At 36.1% G+C, this 15372-nt stretch overlaps 2 protein-coding genes across 3 annotated transcripts; one reads left to right on the top strand and one right to left on the bottom strand.

Annotated features, from left to right (window-relative positions):
- The first annotated feature begins 118 nt into the window (after positions 1-118).
- On the top strand, positions 119-3352 carry LOC306856097 (ribosome biogenesis protein NSA2 homolog). Its single transcript, XM_079395119.1, has 6 exons — positions 119-471; positions 1292-1479; positions 1577-1727; positions 2299-2478; positions 2792-2984; positions 3072-3352. The coding sequence occupies exons 1-6, from the start codon at positions 469-471 to the stop codon at positions 3137-3139; spliced, it is 783 nt and encodes a 260-aa protein (XP_079251245.1). The 5' UTR covers positions 119-468; the 3' UTR covers positions 3140-3352.
- LOC306856096 (torsin-1A-like) lies at positions 3306-15316 on the bottom strand. 2 transcript variants are annotated; one of them, XM_079395117.1, is made up of 5 exons: positions 14981-15316; positions 11156-11421; positions 10853-11028; positions 5069-5196; positions 3306-4909 (listed from the first exon to the last, which is right to left on the bottom strand). In XM_079395117.1, the coding sequence occupies exons 1-5, from the start codon at positions 15180-15182 to the stop codon at positions 4665-4667; spliced, it is 1017 nt and encodes a 338-aa protein (XP_079251243.1). In that variant the 5' UTR covers positions 15183-15316; the 3' UTR covers positions 3306-4664. The 2 variants fall into 2 exon arrangements, with proteins under 2 accessions (XP_079251243.1, XP_079251244.1); XM_079395118.1 differs by lacking the exon at positions 14981-15316 and adding an exon at positions 12156-12515.
- Between the last annotated feature and the right edge of the window lie 56 nt (positions 15317-15372).

Raw genomic sequence — 15372 nt, forward strand, 5'->3', positions numbered from 1 at the left:
GACCATGAATGTGACACATTTCAACAAACACAGTAATATGAAAAACACAAAATAAGTCCAAACCTTTATATTTGAGAGATTATTTGTTTTATGTTTCTTCACCGGAAGTTCATCTGCCATGCTGTTCTATGTGTGTTACACCTACAAGAGAAGAAACACTCGAAATATTTAGTTCTCAAACATTGAATTAATTGCACAACATGCATTAATCCTACAATAACAAACATGTACTTCATATATATGGATTTTCAGAATATATATACTCAAAACAGGCGAGGTTTTGCGGATATTGCGGTGGATGAGAGTGTTGTGACGGACGGATTTCACAGACGCGCTTCCTCTTTAGAAAAGGCTCTGAGTAAAGAACACCGCGAGCTCGAGCCTCAAATAAAAGCATCAAAATATCACAACAGCGGATTAAACAACACTTAACCTCTCTATAAACAGCTCGACACCACACACCACATCATGGTAAGAAGAAAATCCAGCCAGTGTCGTGTCAAAGCCTTTGTTTAGCGCGAGTCCGCCTCACATGTGGCCGTGTCTGTTTATGTTTCGCCTCAGTAATATTTTTATCTTATATATAACTATACTGTACACACAAAACAACAATCTGTGGTGTTTCTCATGAAAACGTTATAAACATATCACATTCCTTCTCTATATAAGTAAATATAATAGTATTGTGTGTGTGACTTTAATATTATCTATTTATATTCTATCTATAATATTTCATATTACATATAAACGTAACAATATAGTTATATATTTAATATAATGCACAATAATAAATACACGTGCATATAATCTGTATACACGTTTATAAATATTTTTATTTTAAAGTTGTATTGTGTTTTTAACAGTTTATGCCTATTTAAATTTTTATTTTGAGTTATTTTAGTACATGAGGTTAAACCAAATAAATATGAGAAATGTTGCTTTGGCAAATAAGTTTGTGTATAGTTTATTCCATCATTTTATTTCAAGGAACAAACGTGTTTATTTAATGTTTTAGTTAACTATAATAACTAAAACTATTTTTATTATAGCCTACTATATAATATATAATACCTTAGTTAAATTATGCAAGAACTATAACTCATTTCTGTGAATGTGGTGCTTATAATATTTGTTGTTTTATTCAATGTTATTACAAACCCCAGTGAGTGTTATCTTTGTGTTCTTATATATGGCTGTTTGTCTGCACTTTGGTTTGTGATGCCTAACACTTGCATGCAATCATTTGACTACCTCAAATGAATACCTAAAATGATCCTGTGTCTGTGTACAGCCGCAGAACGAGCACATCGAGCTACACCGCAAGCGGCATGGCTACCGTCTGGACCACCACGAGAGGAAGAGGAAGAAGGAGAGCCGTGAGGCGCACGAGCGATCGCACAAAGCCAGAAAGATGATCGGCCTCAAAGCCAAACTCTACCACAAACAGAGACACGCCGAGAAGATCCAGATGAAGAAGACGTGAGCGTTACTTGCACTCAGCTTCAGTCTGGTGACAATATAAGCAACAATCATCAAAGAGGTTTTGCTAAACTATTGTGTGTTTATTTGTGTTCAGCATTAAGATGCACGAGCAGAGGAAGAGCAAACAGAAGGATGATGACAAGACACCAGAAGGGGCGGTGCCAGCTTACCTGCTGGACAGAGAGGGCCAATCACGCGCCAAAGTCCTGTCCAACATGATCAAACAGAAGAGGAAAGAGAAAGCTGTAAGCATCCAATCAGACCACATGATTTATGCTATTACACTAAATATTTCAAATCTTGCTTACCCCACACTTTTGAATGGTATCAGAATGATTTCTGAAGGATCATGTGACACTGAAGACTGGCGTAATAAATTACAGATTAACATATATTCACAGTTCTTTTAAACTGTAATATTATTTCACAATGTTACAGTTTTTACTGTATCTTTGATCAAATAAATGCAGTGTTGGTTTTTCATTTAACATTAAAAAAATCTTTATTATTCCAATTTTTTACCGGTAGTGTAAGTGTTGGTTCTGTTGTAGCCAAGTAAAAAAACTTGCGAATATATGAAACTATTAAGTAAAAGCTAGGTTTTATTTATATTTTGATGTTTAAACACAAAATTTGACCAATCCAGTCAGTTATCAATGGATTAAATAAAGTCCCAGTCTTTCTTTTTGTCTTTTTCTTATTAATTATCCTGTCTCGTTTGGTAGTGACACATTACAGAAGTCAAACTGTTGCTTTTTTTTTTTTTTTTTTGTTTATCCATGCTCAGTATGAGGTTTGTTTTATGTGTTTCTTCAGGGAAAGTGGGAGGTTCCTCTACCGAAGGTCCGAGCGCAGGGTGAAACCGAGGTTCTGAAGGTCATCCGCACAGGAAAGAGACAGAAAAAGGCCTGGAAGAGGATGGTGACCAAAGTCTGCTTCGTAGGAGATGGATTCACACGCAAACCGCCCAAATATGAGCGCTTCATCAGACCTATGGTAAAACATCACACATGTACTCTCAGGCTGGTCAAAATAGAGCAAAATAATACCTTGAGTGAGTTGTGACAATAGAAAGCACAAAAAGTGCTATAATATTATTGTAAAATAAAATGACTAATTATTTTAAGAAAGATCTACATTTTTAATTTAATGGTAATTATTTTTATATCATTTTATCTTTCTATTCATTTGTTTTTATATTGTTTTAATTCTTTTTTCCCATTGTGTTCTATGTGGTTTATATTTGTGTATATATATATATTTATATTAAAGTAAATATTAATGTAGTTGTGATTTTTCATGTCTACAGGGTCTGAGATTTAAGAAGGCACACGTCACTCATCCTGAACTGAAGGCCACGTTCTGTTTGCCCATCCTGGGCGTGAAGAAGAACCCCTCCTCCTCCCTCTACACCACTCTAGGGGTCATCACCAAGGGAACGGTCATCGAGGTCAACGTCAGTGAGCTCGGATTGGTCACGCAGGGTGGGAAGGTCATCTGGGGTGAGTGTTTAGATGGGCTCTTCACTTTCTGTCAATGCAGTCCTTGTGTTTCACAGAATGAAAAACAGATATGATCTTGTGTTTCAGGTAAATACGCCCAAGTGACGAATAACCCAGAAAACGATGGTTGCATCAATGCTGTGTTGCTTGTATAATGGAAACCTGAAACGTTTGATATGGAACTGTGCCTCCGAGTGCAGCGCTTATGTGGAATACTGTTATCATGGGCATCATTTTGGAAATCATAAAACAAGCTGATTTGAAGACAGTTGGGAGTTTTGTCTTCACATCTGGACCCAAAGCTCACAAGAACATGTGGATCAGAAATCAGAAGTGCTGTTTATTTTCAAATAAAATGTTCAGCTGTTTCTCTTGGGTTTATTATTTTTCATGAATGATTGCGTGTTAGGAGAGCAGCTGAAATACTGCTGTACTTTGGTGTCCCAGCGATATCACTGTATTTACACGATGTCCTGGGACACTTCACACCTATCATTCAGATGCCATAAAAAAAATAATTTACAGAGTCATTATTTTAAGTGAGATTTAAAATGGCATCAAATGTCTGTTACATTGTTTACTATTCAACATTGATTTGATAATTATGGCACTAAATGGAAAGTCTACAAATCTAGAAAATTATGATTTTTGTAATTACACATTGTGAAAATTATAAAATGTTCAATTAATTAGGCACATTCATGTGCATTTTTTCTTTTTTTGGTAAATCTGCAAATATCGGAATTTTAAAATTGTGATTTCTAGACATCTGAGGTTGTAAAGACATTTTTAGATTCTATTCATTTCTAGGATTGGTATCTGAAGGACAGCTGTCTCAGCAATAAGTCTAATAATTTTAAAACTCCTTATCCAGTTAATCATGGGAAACTTGATGAAAAAGGTATAGAAATTAACTTGTCCATGTGTACATTAATAAAATTCTCAAGACTAAGTCTGTTTACATACAGCTTTACCAAAATCAATACGCAGATTGAATCCTTCAAGTATTTTGCCATTCTTGGTGCAACCCAAAAATAAAAGTTTCATGAAGGTCTCAAATATGAAATGAAGTTTTTTCTTTTAAGATAAACAGGCACTTTGATTTACTAAACAAAACCTTCAATCAGAAACAGCGGCACATATCGATGACAAAAAATGTGAATCCTGACAAACTGGAAACGCAAACGATCTTCAGGTTTCATTGATCAAAATGAGATTCAAGGGGTCTTCCGGATCGTCACCCTCAACTTAAAAAAAAAAAAAAGGTAGACATGAATGCATCTGTGATATTTCAAGAAAGGCAAATGAGCCCCCCCCCCCCCCCCATCATAATTAATACAGATCATCTTAAAATCGTTGACAGCCAGTGTTTTTACATGCTTCACTATGTGCAAAGTCATTTAATAAAAAGCCTCTGCAGCTTCATCTTGAACAGAAACACCCTTGAGAACAAGGACTTCAGCTGCTGAGCCGACATTAATAAAACAGTCTCCATTACTGTATAAAACACCTGTGATTGAGTAAAAACATCCCCTGCTTTTGAGTCTTTAGAGAGCATCTTATAATTCAGTCTGAGGAGCAACTTGGCAATTCCTTCTATTGCAGAAGAAGTTCTGTAAAAAAAAAAAAAAACAAGATAACCAGTTTGCTGTCTTTGAGTCTTTGTTTTTCCCCTCTCGATCAAATATAGAAGTCCAGTCTGGCGGGAATGATCTTGCAGCCCTGCATGGAGAAGACACGCTCCTCCTTAGGGAAGTAGTTCAGGTCGCGGGCCATTGTTTCAACCACTTCTTTATCTGGGGCGAGACCCTTGGAGACCATCTCAGCCAATCCGCACTGAATCACATGCTTGTACTCCAGAGGAAGGAACGGCACGAAGAAATCCACCAGGTTCTTATCGATTAAACCAGTGTGCCAGAAACCACCTGCGGAAAGAGAGAAGAATGATAATGCAAATCTTCATTACACTTGTAATAAACTACAGTGAAACTAACAAAATAACTTCTAATAATGCGTAACGATCCAATGTCGTGAGGATTTTCAGCTCCATATATTAGTAAATGTGAAAGAGAAATGAGACGTACTGTTTTTGTTGTTGAAGACGGACAGTGAAAGTACCGTCTCTAGATCCTTCAGCTTGATCTCCTCTCGTTCTCTACCATCCTTCCAGAAATTCAGAGCCACCTCAACGATCTTCTCACCCCCAGCATTGCTAGAAGAACAAAAACAAGGATGCCACATTTGGTTTTCAACTATTGAACATGGGTCCGCATTGAGATCCCCATATCTCTGGGTGTGATCCATATAGGGCCTTAAACATGAAGTTTCCAAAAGAAAAGTTTCTTAGGAACCAGAACATTGAAATGTAATATTTCTTGAGTTACAGGCACGCAAATTTGAGGAAAAGAACATTTGTGGCACTCGGACAGGTGCGATCTATGCAACTGTTTTGATAGAGGGAAACAAGATACATTCACAGTTTCAACAATGTTTGTTCTTCATGCATTCCTGACGACTGCTATGTTCATTATTACAACCAACAACAAAACGCCTCAATCGCTTAATCGGAGACATCTTGTGTTCCCCTGCACCGGAGTCGGACAGCTCTCAGCTCTCTCAGGGCGGGTCTATGGTAAAACAGCCTTGTCAATCAACTCTCGTGGGAGGGGTCTGTATAGAACTACGTCATTCTGACAGGAACCTCAGAACAGCCTGATTAGACGGTGGGCCGAGGGTCCGTATCTGCTTTACTTTTCGAAATGGATGATCCCCATGGAGGGAGAACCTGGATTTGTAAAGTTGGGACGGTTGTTTTATTCTCAACGATATGAAAAGTGTTGCCACTCCCATTTATTGCACATTTTCCCAGAAATCATAATGCACGAACCGTAAATTTGCAGGCAAACGCGGTTGCCTACTATATCAGTTGAGCCAATAGCGCGGCAAGATACTGACATGGGATTATTATTAACCAATCAGATGTAGTTTATTTAGAACAGCTGTTACACGTCACAGATGATTTAGCTATCAAACATGAGCAGCAGCAGCGCATTGATCATCGTCAAGGACATTCTTTGTGTGATTGTAAGTATTCATTTAATTATAATATATCTATATAAAATGTTTGTTTTGCACACTGTGTTGTTCAAACATGTGTAAGCGTCTCGTTAGTGTCGTTTTAAGTTGGGTAACGTTTCAGCTGGCGAACTAGTAGTAGCCAGAGCCGTCGTAGAATAACATATTTATCGGCTCTGGCAGTAGCTAGCATCATGCGATTGCATATTTGATTTGGTGTAAACATTCCATTCTAACGGTAATACTTCGTCCAACTCACATAGACTACAGCTGCACTGCATGTTGGCGGATAATTACCTCAGACCGTTTTGCAAACGTTCGCCAAAAACTCAAGGCAAACATGAACCTGTTGATGTTTTAAGACAGTTAGAACTGTATGTATTAGAAATAAGATTATAACTATCAAATAACATAAACTGCATGTAAAAGAAACAAGATTATAAGTATAACTATCAAAGAACATAGGCTATCAAAGAGAGCTGAGTTATAATGTACATAAACATGTCATACAGATTTACTTCTGCAGGAGTAGCCAACACACAAACACACCACTCCCCACATGTGTACATGCATACACGCATGTGCCCTAGTCATCTTCAAGTGACTTATTGTCACAGTTTACACACTGACAGAGGTTTGTACATGGCAGCTCATGCAGTTTACATGTGCATCTACCCTTAACACAATTCGTTTTTTTTTACATGAGTAGTGCACAAGTTCCAGTATGGCCTCTGGAGCTGGCGGAAGTGTCATCCAGTCCACTCCGTAGAAATCTCCTAACATCTTCCAGCCATGATTTACAGGAGGAGGAATGTCTGGCATGCAGGGGAAGACTTATGCTCCATATATTGGTTCCACCTATTCCCTTAACATGGGTAATAAACCAGTTTCACAGCGTTCAGGTGCCCGGCCTTGTTAATGATGCCATAATTCGAAGGGTAAATTTTTGCAGGGTGTTTTTATTATATTACTGTTAATTAATTGTATTTATCTATATTAAGTTGGCTTGAAGTTTCTATATCTTTTCTAACTGGTTGGACTTAGTTTTCCTAAAAATGACGACTAAAACTCTGGAAAATCCCATTGACTTCCATCGCAGAATGTTCAAATTGAGCCAAGGCTACGGTGGCCCAGTAGTGCCCAACACAAACTCAAATCTAAACTCCCTGAGGTCTTACACTCAATTAAACTTCCTTCCTTCCTTCATATCTATCTTTTTTCTATCTATATTTCTTTCTAACCTTTCTTTCTATATTTCTTTCTAACCTTTATTTTTTATCTATTCTTTTTTTCTTTCCACCTAATTTATTTTATTTTTATTTTTTTTGACCCATATATCGAACTGTATTGCCTTCACTTTCGGGCTAGGCCTTTTCAAGCCAACTTAAAAGTTTGCCAACAAATTTCATCTAGTTTCTTGTACTAATCTTATATTGTTACTGCAACTACACTGCGCACATCTGTATATGTTGTTCATACTGTATATCTATTCTGCTCTTATATATAATATATTTAATTTATTACTGTAACCTATACTACTTTCTTAACTGTATACTACTGTCCATACTGCACTGTACAGTACAGGTCAAAAGTTTGGAAACATTACTATTTTTAATGTTTTTGAAAGAAGTCTCTTCTGCTCATCAAGCCTGCATTTATTTGATCAAAAATACAGAACAAAAACAGTAATATTGTGAAATATTATTACAACTTAAAATAATGGTTTTCTATTTTTATAATATAAAAATAAAATATTTAAAATATCATTTATTTCTGTGATGCAAAGCTGAATTTTCAGCATCATTACTCCAGTCTTCAGTGTCACATGTGACATCCAGTCTATCACATGATCCTTTAGAAGTCATTCTAATATTCTGATTTATTGTGAGTGTTGGAAACAGTTCTGCTGCCTAATATATTTGATGAATAAAAGGTTAAAAAGAACTGCATTAGTTCAAAATAAAATATTTTCTTATAATATAAATCTTCTTTACTATCACTTTTTATCAATTTAACACATCCTTGCTGAATAAAAGTATTGATTTTATTTAAAAAAAGAAAGAAAAAAATTACTGACCAGTAGTGTATATTGTAGTTACAAAATATTTCTATTTTAAAAACATAGCTTCTTTTTTTTTTCACTTTTTATTCATCAAAGTATCCTAAAAAAGTATCACGTTATGAAAAAATATTAAGCAGCAGAACTGTTTCCAACTTTGATAATGAATCATATTAGAATGATTTCTAAATGATCATGTGATAATGATCCTAAAAATTCAGCTTTGTGTCACAGAAATAAATGATAATTTAAAGTATAATAAATTGAAAATCAATTATTTTAAATTGTAACAATATATAACAATATTACATTTTTTCTGTATTTTTGATCAATTATAAAATTTTATTAAAAATAGTAATGTTTCCAAACTTTTGACCTGTACTGTATGTCTAATACTGCACCGCCTGTCTATACAATATAATACCAACCTTCCTTTGCAGTTTCTTCAACTAATACTGCCTTCTCTCTTCTCCTTTGTGCTCGTTTTATCTTCGTGATATTTGTGAAATGGCTGTAGCACTCCCTGTGGTAGCCAGTGTTAGCTGGTTTGACTAACTGGTTTGTAGGTTCCTGGCTTTGTAACTTGTATGCCTGTACTGCCTCTTCTGCAATGATACCTTCTCTGCCCTCAAGGTCTTTCCACAGAAACACTGATTTAATAAATTTCTCCCAACTTATGTCTGTGAAGGGAATGTTGGGTCCACCACTTCCCTCAAATATATGCATACAGCACTTCATGTTTTGCCATTTCTTCCAAGTAAACATGGGCGGGAAAAAGAGTTGTCTGTCTCGTTTTTTCATGACGTTGTGTTTCCAAGCAAGCCATTATGTCAAATGTGTTAAATCAGAAGGGTATATTTATTAAAGATTACAAAGAAATGACAGGACATCGTCTGACAAAAGGTGGTTACATAAAATAAAAATAGTACAAATGGATAACGTTACTTCTACATTCTCATTTTGTCAAACTGAATATGTAGCAAAATTAGGTAAAATAGTTCTTATCTTAAATAGAATAATCTGAAATCCTGGGCGCGAAGCGCGCCAGTGTGTCGCGTCACCAACACCGACACTTTCCACGCACGCTATTGGATGAAGGCAACAAATACGTCATGCAGGTCGGACCCCGCACGTAGCTGCTTGCTCTATTCGCCGGGAAAATAACCTGGAAAAAGTTACCGATATTATAGTAATGGACAAGGTGTGTGAGAGGCAACAATTTTTATTTGCTTTGTTGAAAAGCGTAGCGGTTACATATAAAAAACTGGGTTATCCCTCACCACAGATCGTTTGAAAACACGAAATCTCCCCTCGGCCCACCGTCTAGATTTGAGAAAGGGGATTTTAAAATAGGGATTTTAAAAAAAACAACACTGGGTAAATTTTATCATTATAGGATGGATGTGTACACACACTTCCAACATGCATTTATATTCAAACAACTTGAAAAGTTAATTTTGCATCCGATGACCCCTTTAAGGACTGTCTCAATAGCGAAATCTTTCCAGTGCACTGGAACGTTCGCTCCCTGAACAATCCCACAATGCACCGCGAAAACTAGGGAGCGTCGTCGCTCACTATGCTCCCTTACCGGACATGTCGTCACATTTCTGAAGCGTTAAACATAATCCACACGAGCCAACTCGATAAATATAATGACACGCGATAGAAGATTTTTTTTTTCAACATAATTCGTATATTTCAACAAACACACGTCGCTAGACAGGTAATGAACACATTTATAATTAAAATTCAGCTGAAATGTTGTAAGAACATGTAACAGAACAATGTGTTAAGAGAATAAAAAATAATATCAAAAAGATCGGTCCTGTCTGTTGTTTATTTATTCAAGCGGTGATGTTCTACAGTGTTGTCCGTTGACGCTGTACGTAATCATGTCACTGGAATTCGAGTGATCACTGTCCCAACGTGCAGTGAGTCAGGGAACTTACCAGTGACCGAATTAGTGTACATGATCTACTGATTCACGAGCTCGGGAGCTGATTGAGATGCACCCAAAGTCTTCGTAAACGTGTCTGAAAATTTCAACACAGAGGATGGCCTGCAATTTTTTTGAACCAGAATACACAGACAATGAACTAACTGGACATTCTCGTCAGAACGCCGGATCCTGCGTCAGCAACACCACACGCATATGGCGTGGTACACACCTGAATGTGAGTAGAAGACTAACACCGTGTCCTAACTACACGCGATGCGACGCCACAACACTCAATAAAAGGTATATTTTCCATGTTAATCAGTTTTTGTCCTAACTAGCCTTGACGGCGATACGCAAAACTTCTAATTTGTAAACACTTTCTATTTCCACGACGTTGCGGCTGGAACAACATACACACTATATCACAGTAGATAATCTCAGGTGATTATGTGCTTTGTGTCTAATATGAGTTTAAATATAATTTTTTGCCAAGAGAAGAAATTGTTGAATGAAGTTATTTATTTTCTTTGCGCACAAAAATTCTCACAGCTTTATAAAATTATGGTTGAAGCACTGATGTCACATGGACTATTTAAGTGATGTCCTTACTACCCTTATTGGCCTTGAATGTGGTAGGTCCCTTTGGTCTGTGGAGGATCAGAAAGCTCTTGGATTTATCAAAAATATCTTAATTTGTGTTCCAAAGATGAACAAAGTTCTTACCGGTTTGGAACGACATGAGGGCGAGTAATTAATGACAGAATTTTCATTTGTGTGAACATTGACACTGACCTGAGGAAGATGAAGATGGCCTTTCTGTACGACACTCCATTCAGGTGTTCATAGAAGTCCAGGTAAGGTTTAATACTGTCGATCAGCCCGGGATGCATTTTATCCATTTCATCAAAGATGAACATTGAACATGGGCAGATGGAAACATTCCCTCGTATCCACTCCTGTAACTGCGTCTAAACACATGAAAACATACATTTTGTACAGATATAACGTCAAAACATTTGTTTTAAATCACCTTACTGGATGCTTGTGTCTTGGTGCAGTGAAATATATAATGTAATTTCCATGTATTTGTATTACCTTGTACTTGTCAATGTGAGCCTCATGAGGAAAGTGTGCTGTTGCTGTAAACAGATGAACGAAGCTGCTCGTCATCCCTTTCTGGTAAATATTTTCTGCTATAAGCTGGCTCACAAAGTTCTTCCCGGTCCCGGTCCAGCCATGGAGGGACAGAACCAGCGGTTTCTTTGGGTTTTCGTTGCTCATGAAGCCTGTGACGGCTTTCAGGATGACCTCAGTAGTGACGTGCTGCCCGTACAGCTTTGTGTTGAGGTCATACTTCAGTCCTATGGATGAGAAGAGAGATTTAAATATATAGATAGATATTGAATTTATAAATGTGTATGTATATATATTTATGTATGCGTGTGTGGTTGTACATATACACATACATATAGTTGTTTTTTTGGTGTTTGGCTTAGAGTTATGTTAGAATCATTATTATACTCATATGCCTTTTGTTCTTTAATATTTTTCATTGTCTTTAGCTTTATTTCTTTGTTTGTTTTTCATTTAAATGTTAAGTTTTGACATTTTGTTGTATGCATTAGTCATTTTTATTTCATTTCTTTATTTTTAAAATGTGTATAGGCAGTATTTATAAAGTCTTAGCTTTGGATCTGTTTTTAGTTGTTGTAATACTACAATTGATTGCTTCTGTTGTCCTCATTTGTAAGTCGCTTTGGATAAAAGCGTCTGCTAAAAGACTAAATAATAATAAAAAAATTACACATTTTTAAAATCAAATGGATTCTGAATGAACAAATCATTGAGATAAGACTTTGTTTACTATGATCATTTGAAAATAAACAATTTATAACAATCATTAAAAATGAATACATGGTAATTGTTTGTATTAAATAGGCCCTTATAAAAATCGACAGAATCATAAGGAACGAGAGAAAGACACAAATGTGCTCAAGAAGTGGATTTTGGGAGCTTTTGCCCGAGATAATGCACAAAAGCATCAGCCACATCATCACAGGACGAGCTATAATACACATACTGATCAAATGTTCACCTGTTGCATTAAAGTTGAGCCAGGTTTCATCACATGTTTCATATAAATATCGATAGAGTTTCCTGCCCAGCACAGCAGCTCCTGTCCCCAGCAGCAGGGAGGTGGACACGGGCTCTATGGCCTCCACGACCAGCCCTGACATCAGGATTAAGTGCAGTACGGTTATCCATGCGCGAGGCGGCCGAACGTTCATTTTACTAAATAAATCATCGATATTTTAATTGGAAACTGAAAGGAAAAACAACAGCAACGAAGGCTCCAACTCACATCCCCGCCACTTCCTACTTGGGAAGATTGACGTCGATTGCGTGCGACGCATGACGCACTACGCATGCGCGCACGTTGATACATTACCACGCTGTCCTCTCACCTAGAGTGTATGAATGGGTTATTAATTCCATTTTAGGGCAAATTGTTACAGATCTTTAAAATGTGAAATCCCCAAAAAAATTATTGGAGGTCTGGAGCTTTGTAATATTAAATGTAACAATTTCTGGATTAGAAAAACCCTTATTAAGAAATTTAGTTGTCATCCTAAAGCATTTTATAAGTGAAAACTAAATTACCCTTGAAAGAACTTCCCTGTAATTCTTTACTCTCAAAATTTAAGTTGGACATCACAATGCACATTCTGTAATTCTAACTTATTTTTTAAATGCGATTATGCAAAGGATTTATGGAAAGAAATGTCTTGGCTTGTTTTCTCAGCTTACAAACTTTAGTTTTGAAATAATGTACTGTTTTTGATTTGGGAATCAGGATCAAACTTAACTCTTTGTAGCCCGTTTCATCTTCACAAATGTAAAGTTACTGATTGGATGCCCAATTTTAGGATTTTTTGTATTCATTTGAAATTATTTCATGAATCTCTCTGCTCATCACTTAATAAGAAAGCTGCTAAAACAACCGTACTGATGGAAAAAATAATGACTTTGTTGTAGGGTTACCTCCCAAGTATTCTTTGAAGTTGACATTTTGTCTAATTTAGTTATAGTTTAATTTATGATTTATTTTAAAAGATGTTTATGGTAGCTATTTAATTACTGATTTGTATTCTGGCTGTGCATGTTTTTTTGGGGTTTTTTGCCTTGACTGTATACCCTGTGAATGTTATATGTTTAATAATAAAAAAACAAGCATTACCATGCTGTCTAAATTGTATACATAAATATTTTAAAATCATATATACATGCAGACGAAGACTGGGAAAATTATATATTTTTTAAATGTCACGTTAAATAAAACTACTCGCAGATTTAAAACTGTGCTTGCGTTATAAAACATGTTGACAATGACATATTGAGTTATGATTCAATGACATACACTACCAGTAAAAAGTTTTTGAACAGTAAGATTTTTAATGTTTTTTAAAGAAATCCTTCTAATATTCTGATTTGCTGCTCTAAAAACATTTACTATTATGTTGAAAACAGCCAAGTAGAATTTTTTCTGGTTTCTTTGATGAATAGAAAGTTTAAAAGAACAGCATTTATCTGAAATAGAAATCTTTTGTAACATTATAAATGTCTTAATCATCACTTTTGATCAATTTAAAGCATGCTTACTAAATAAAAGTATTAATTTCTATCATTTCTCTCCCCAAAAAAATAATAAAATAAATTATACCGACTCCAAGCTTTTAAATAGTGCAGGAGTCAACAAACTTGATCCTGGAGGGCCGTGTCCTGCAGAGTTTAGCTCCAACCCTGATCAAACACACCTGCCTGTAACTGTCCAGTGATCTTGAAGACGTTGATTAGCAGCTCAGGTGTGTTTGATTAGGGTTAGAGCTAAACTCTGCAGGAGTGGGCCAGATTTGAGGATGCCTGTTCTAAAGACACATCTTTTTCGCCATCACCTGACCTATTAATACTAGCACTTACCCATTCTATTCTATTCCATCTAATTTATTTAAAAAAAAACCTTGCTATGTGCACTGTGCTAGACTGACTGAGACTGGTCACAGCATTTGTATAATTGTTGCTCTATCCTTAGTCTGATTGCTTCTACTTTGGAAGTCGCTTTGAATAAAAGCGTATGCAAAATGACTAAATGTAAATGTTTCTTGAGCAGCATCGAGCAACTTATGTTTAACAATAATATGATTTTACAAAACAATCAGAGAGCAACTTGTAATGTTTTGAGTTATTGTATTGTCATGGTTTTGTTAGGGCACAAGCATAAATACAGTATGATCTGATTAGGTACTAGACATTTTGGCACTACCATTCATAAGTTTGGGGTCATAAAAAAGATCTCTGAAGGATCACGTGACACTGAAGACTGCAGTAATGATGCTGAAAATTCAGCTTTGATCACAGGAATAAATTACATCTTAAAAATATATTCAAATAGAAATCAGTTATTTTAAATAGTAAAAATATTTCACATTACTGCTTTTGCTGTATTTTGAACCAAATAAATGCAAAATTCTTTAAAAAAAACATTAAAAATCTTACTGTTCAAAAACTATCGACTGGTAGTGTATATTATAACATACGTTATTAATTCATATTAATTACTTAATTGTGAACAAATACAACTTAAGCAGTATCTGTACAAGAGTTAGCGCTATATATGTGCATAGCATAAATGCATTAACACCAGATATGAGGTCAAATGCATATATCAGATGATGTATGTGTCAGGAGCATTATCAGTACAAGAGGCTGATTAATGTTAATAAATTCTGCATGTCCTCACTGCCCATTATGACATTTAAAAACGAATAAATATGGATTTAATTCATTTTAATATAAGTGAAACACTGCAACCGTGAACGCATTCACACTGCAACACATAAGGACAAAGCAGCTCTTGCAAACCTGTTCTGTTGTATGAGATCCACTCCGGTCTGCAGCACTCCTGGAAGTAATAGAGCACGTTCTGATACCGGGCCAGGAATCCGGTGAGAGCCGCGGCCATACCGACCGCGATACTGGTGCTGATGGGCTCTATCGCCGCCGCCGTGATCCACACACTCCATAAAACACAGCCAGAGAACACCAGCCGACGTGTCATCCGCATCCTGCAGCCTGACACTCTTTTAATCCGGTTTACTAAATAATGATGAGCAACTTCCGTAAACCGAATCAAAAGCGTTCCGTTTAGAATCAAACACGAGCTGCGAGAAGTTCCACACCAGTGACGTCACGCGGATCAGTTGAAATGCTGTTGTGATTTCATGGTATTAACAATGTTTTAGAAAGAAAAAATA

Source organism: Barbus barbus (assembly GCF_936440315.1).
Source record: "Barbus barbus genome assembly, chromosome: 36".
Classification (NCBI taxonomy): Eukaryota; Metazoa; Chordata; class Actinopteri; order Cypriniformes; family Cyprinidae; genus Barbus; species Barbus barbus.

Coding starts and splice junctions, on each gene's coding strand:
- LOC306856096 (XM_079395117.1), bottom strand. CDS start 15,182: ATGCGGATGACACGTCGGCTGGTGTTCTCTGGCTGTGTTTTATGGAGT. Junction 11,422..14,980: donor GATCTCATACAACAGAACAG/GTTTGCAAGAGC, acceptor TCTCATCCATAG/GACTGAAGTATGACCTCAAC. Junction 5,197..10,852: donor GCCATCTTCATCTTCCTCAG/GTCAGTGTCAAT, acceptor TTGTTCTTCTAG/CAATGCTGGGGGTGAGAAGA.
- LOC306856097 (XM_079395119.1), top strand. Junction 2,479..2,791: donor AGCGCTTCATCAGACCTATG/GTAAAACATCAC, acceptor TCATGTCTACAG/GGTCTGAGATTTAAGAAGGC. Junction 2,985..3,071: donor GGGTGGGAAGGTCATCTGGG/GTGAGTGTTTAG, acceptor CTTGTGTTTCAG/GTAAATACGCCCAAGTGACG.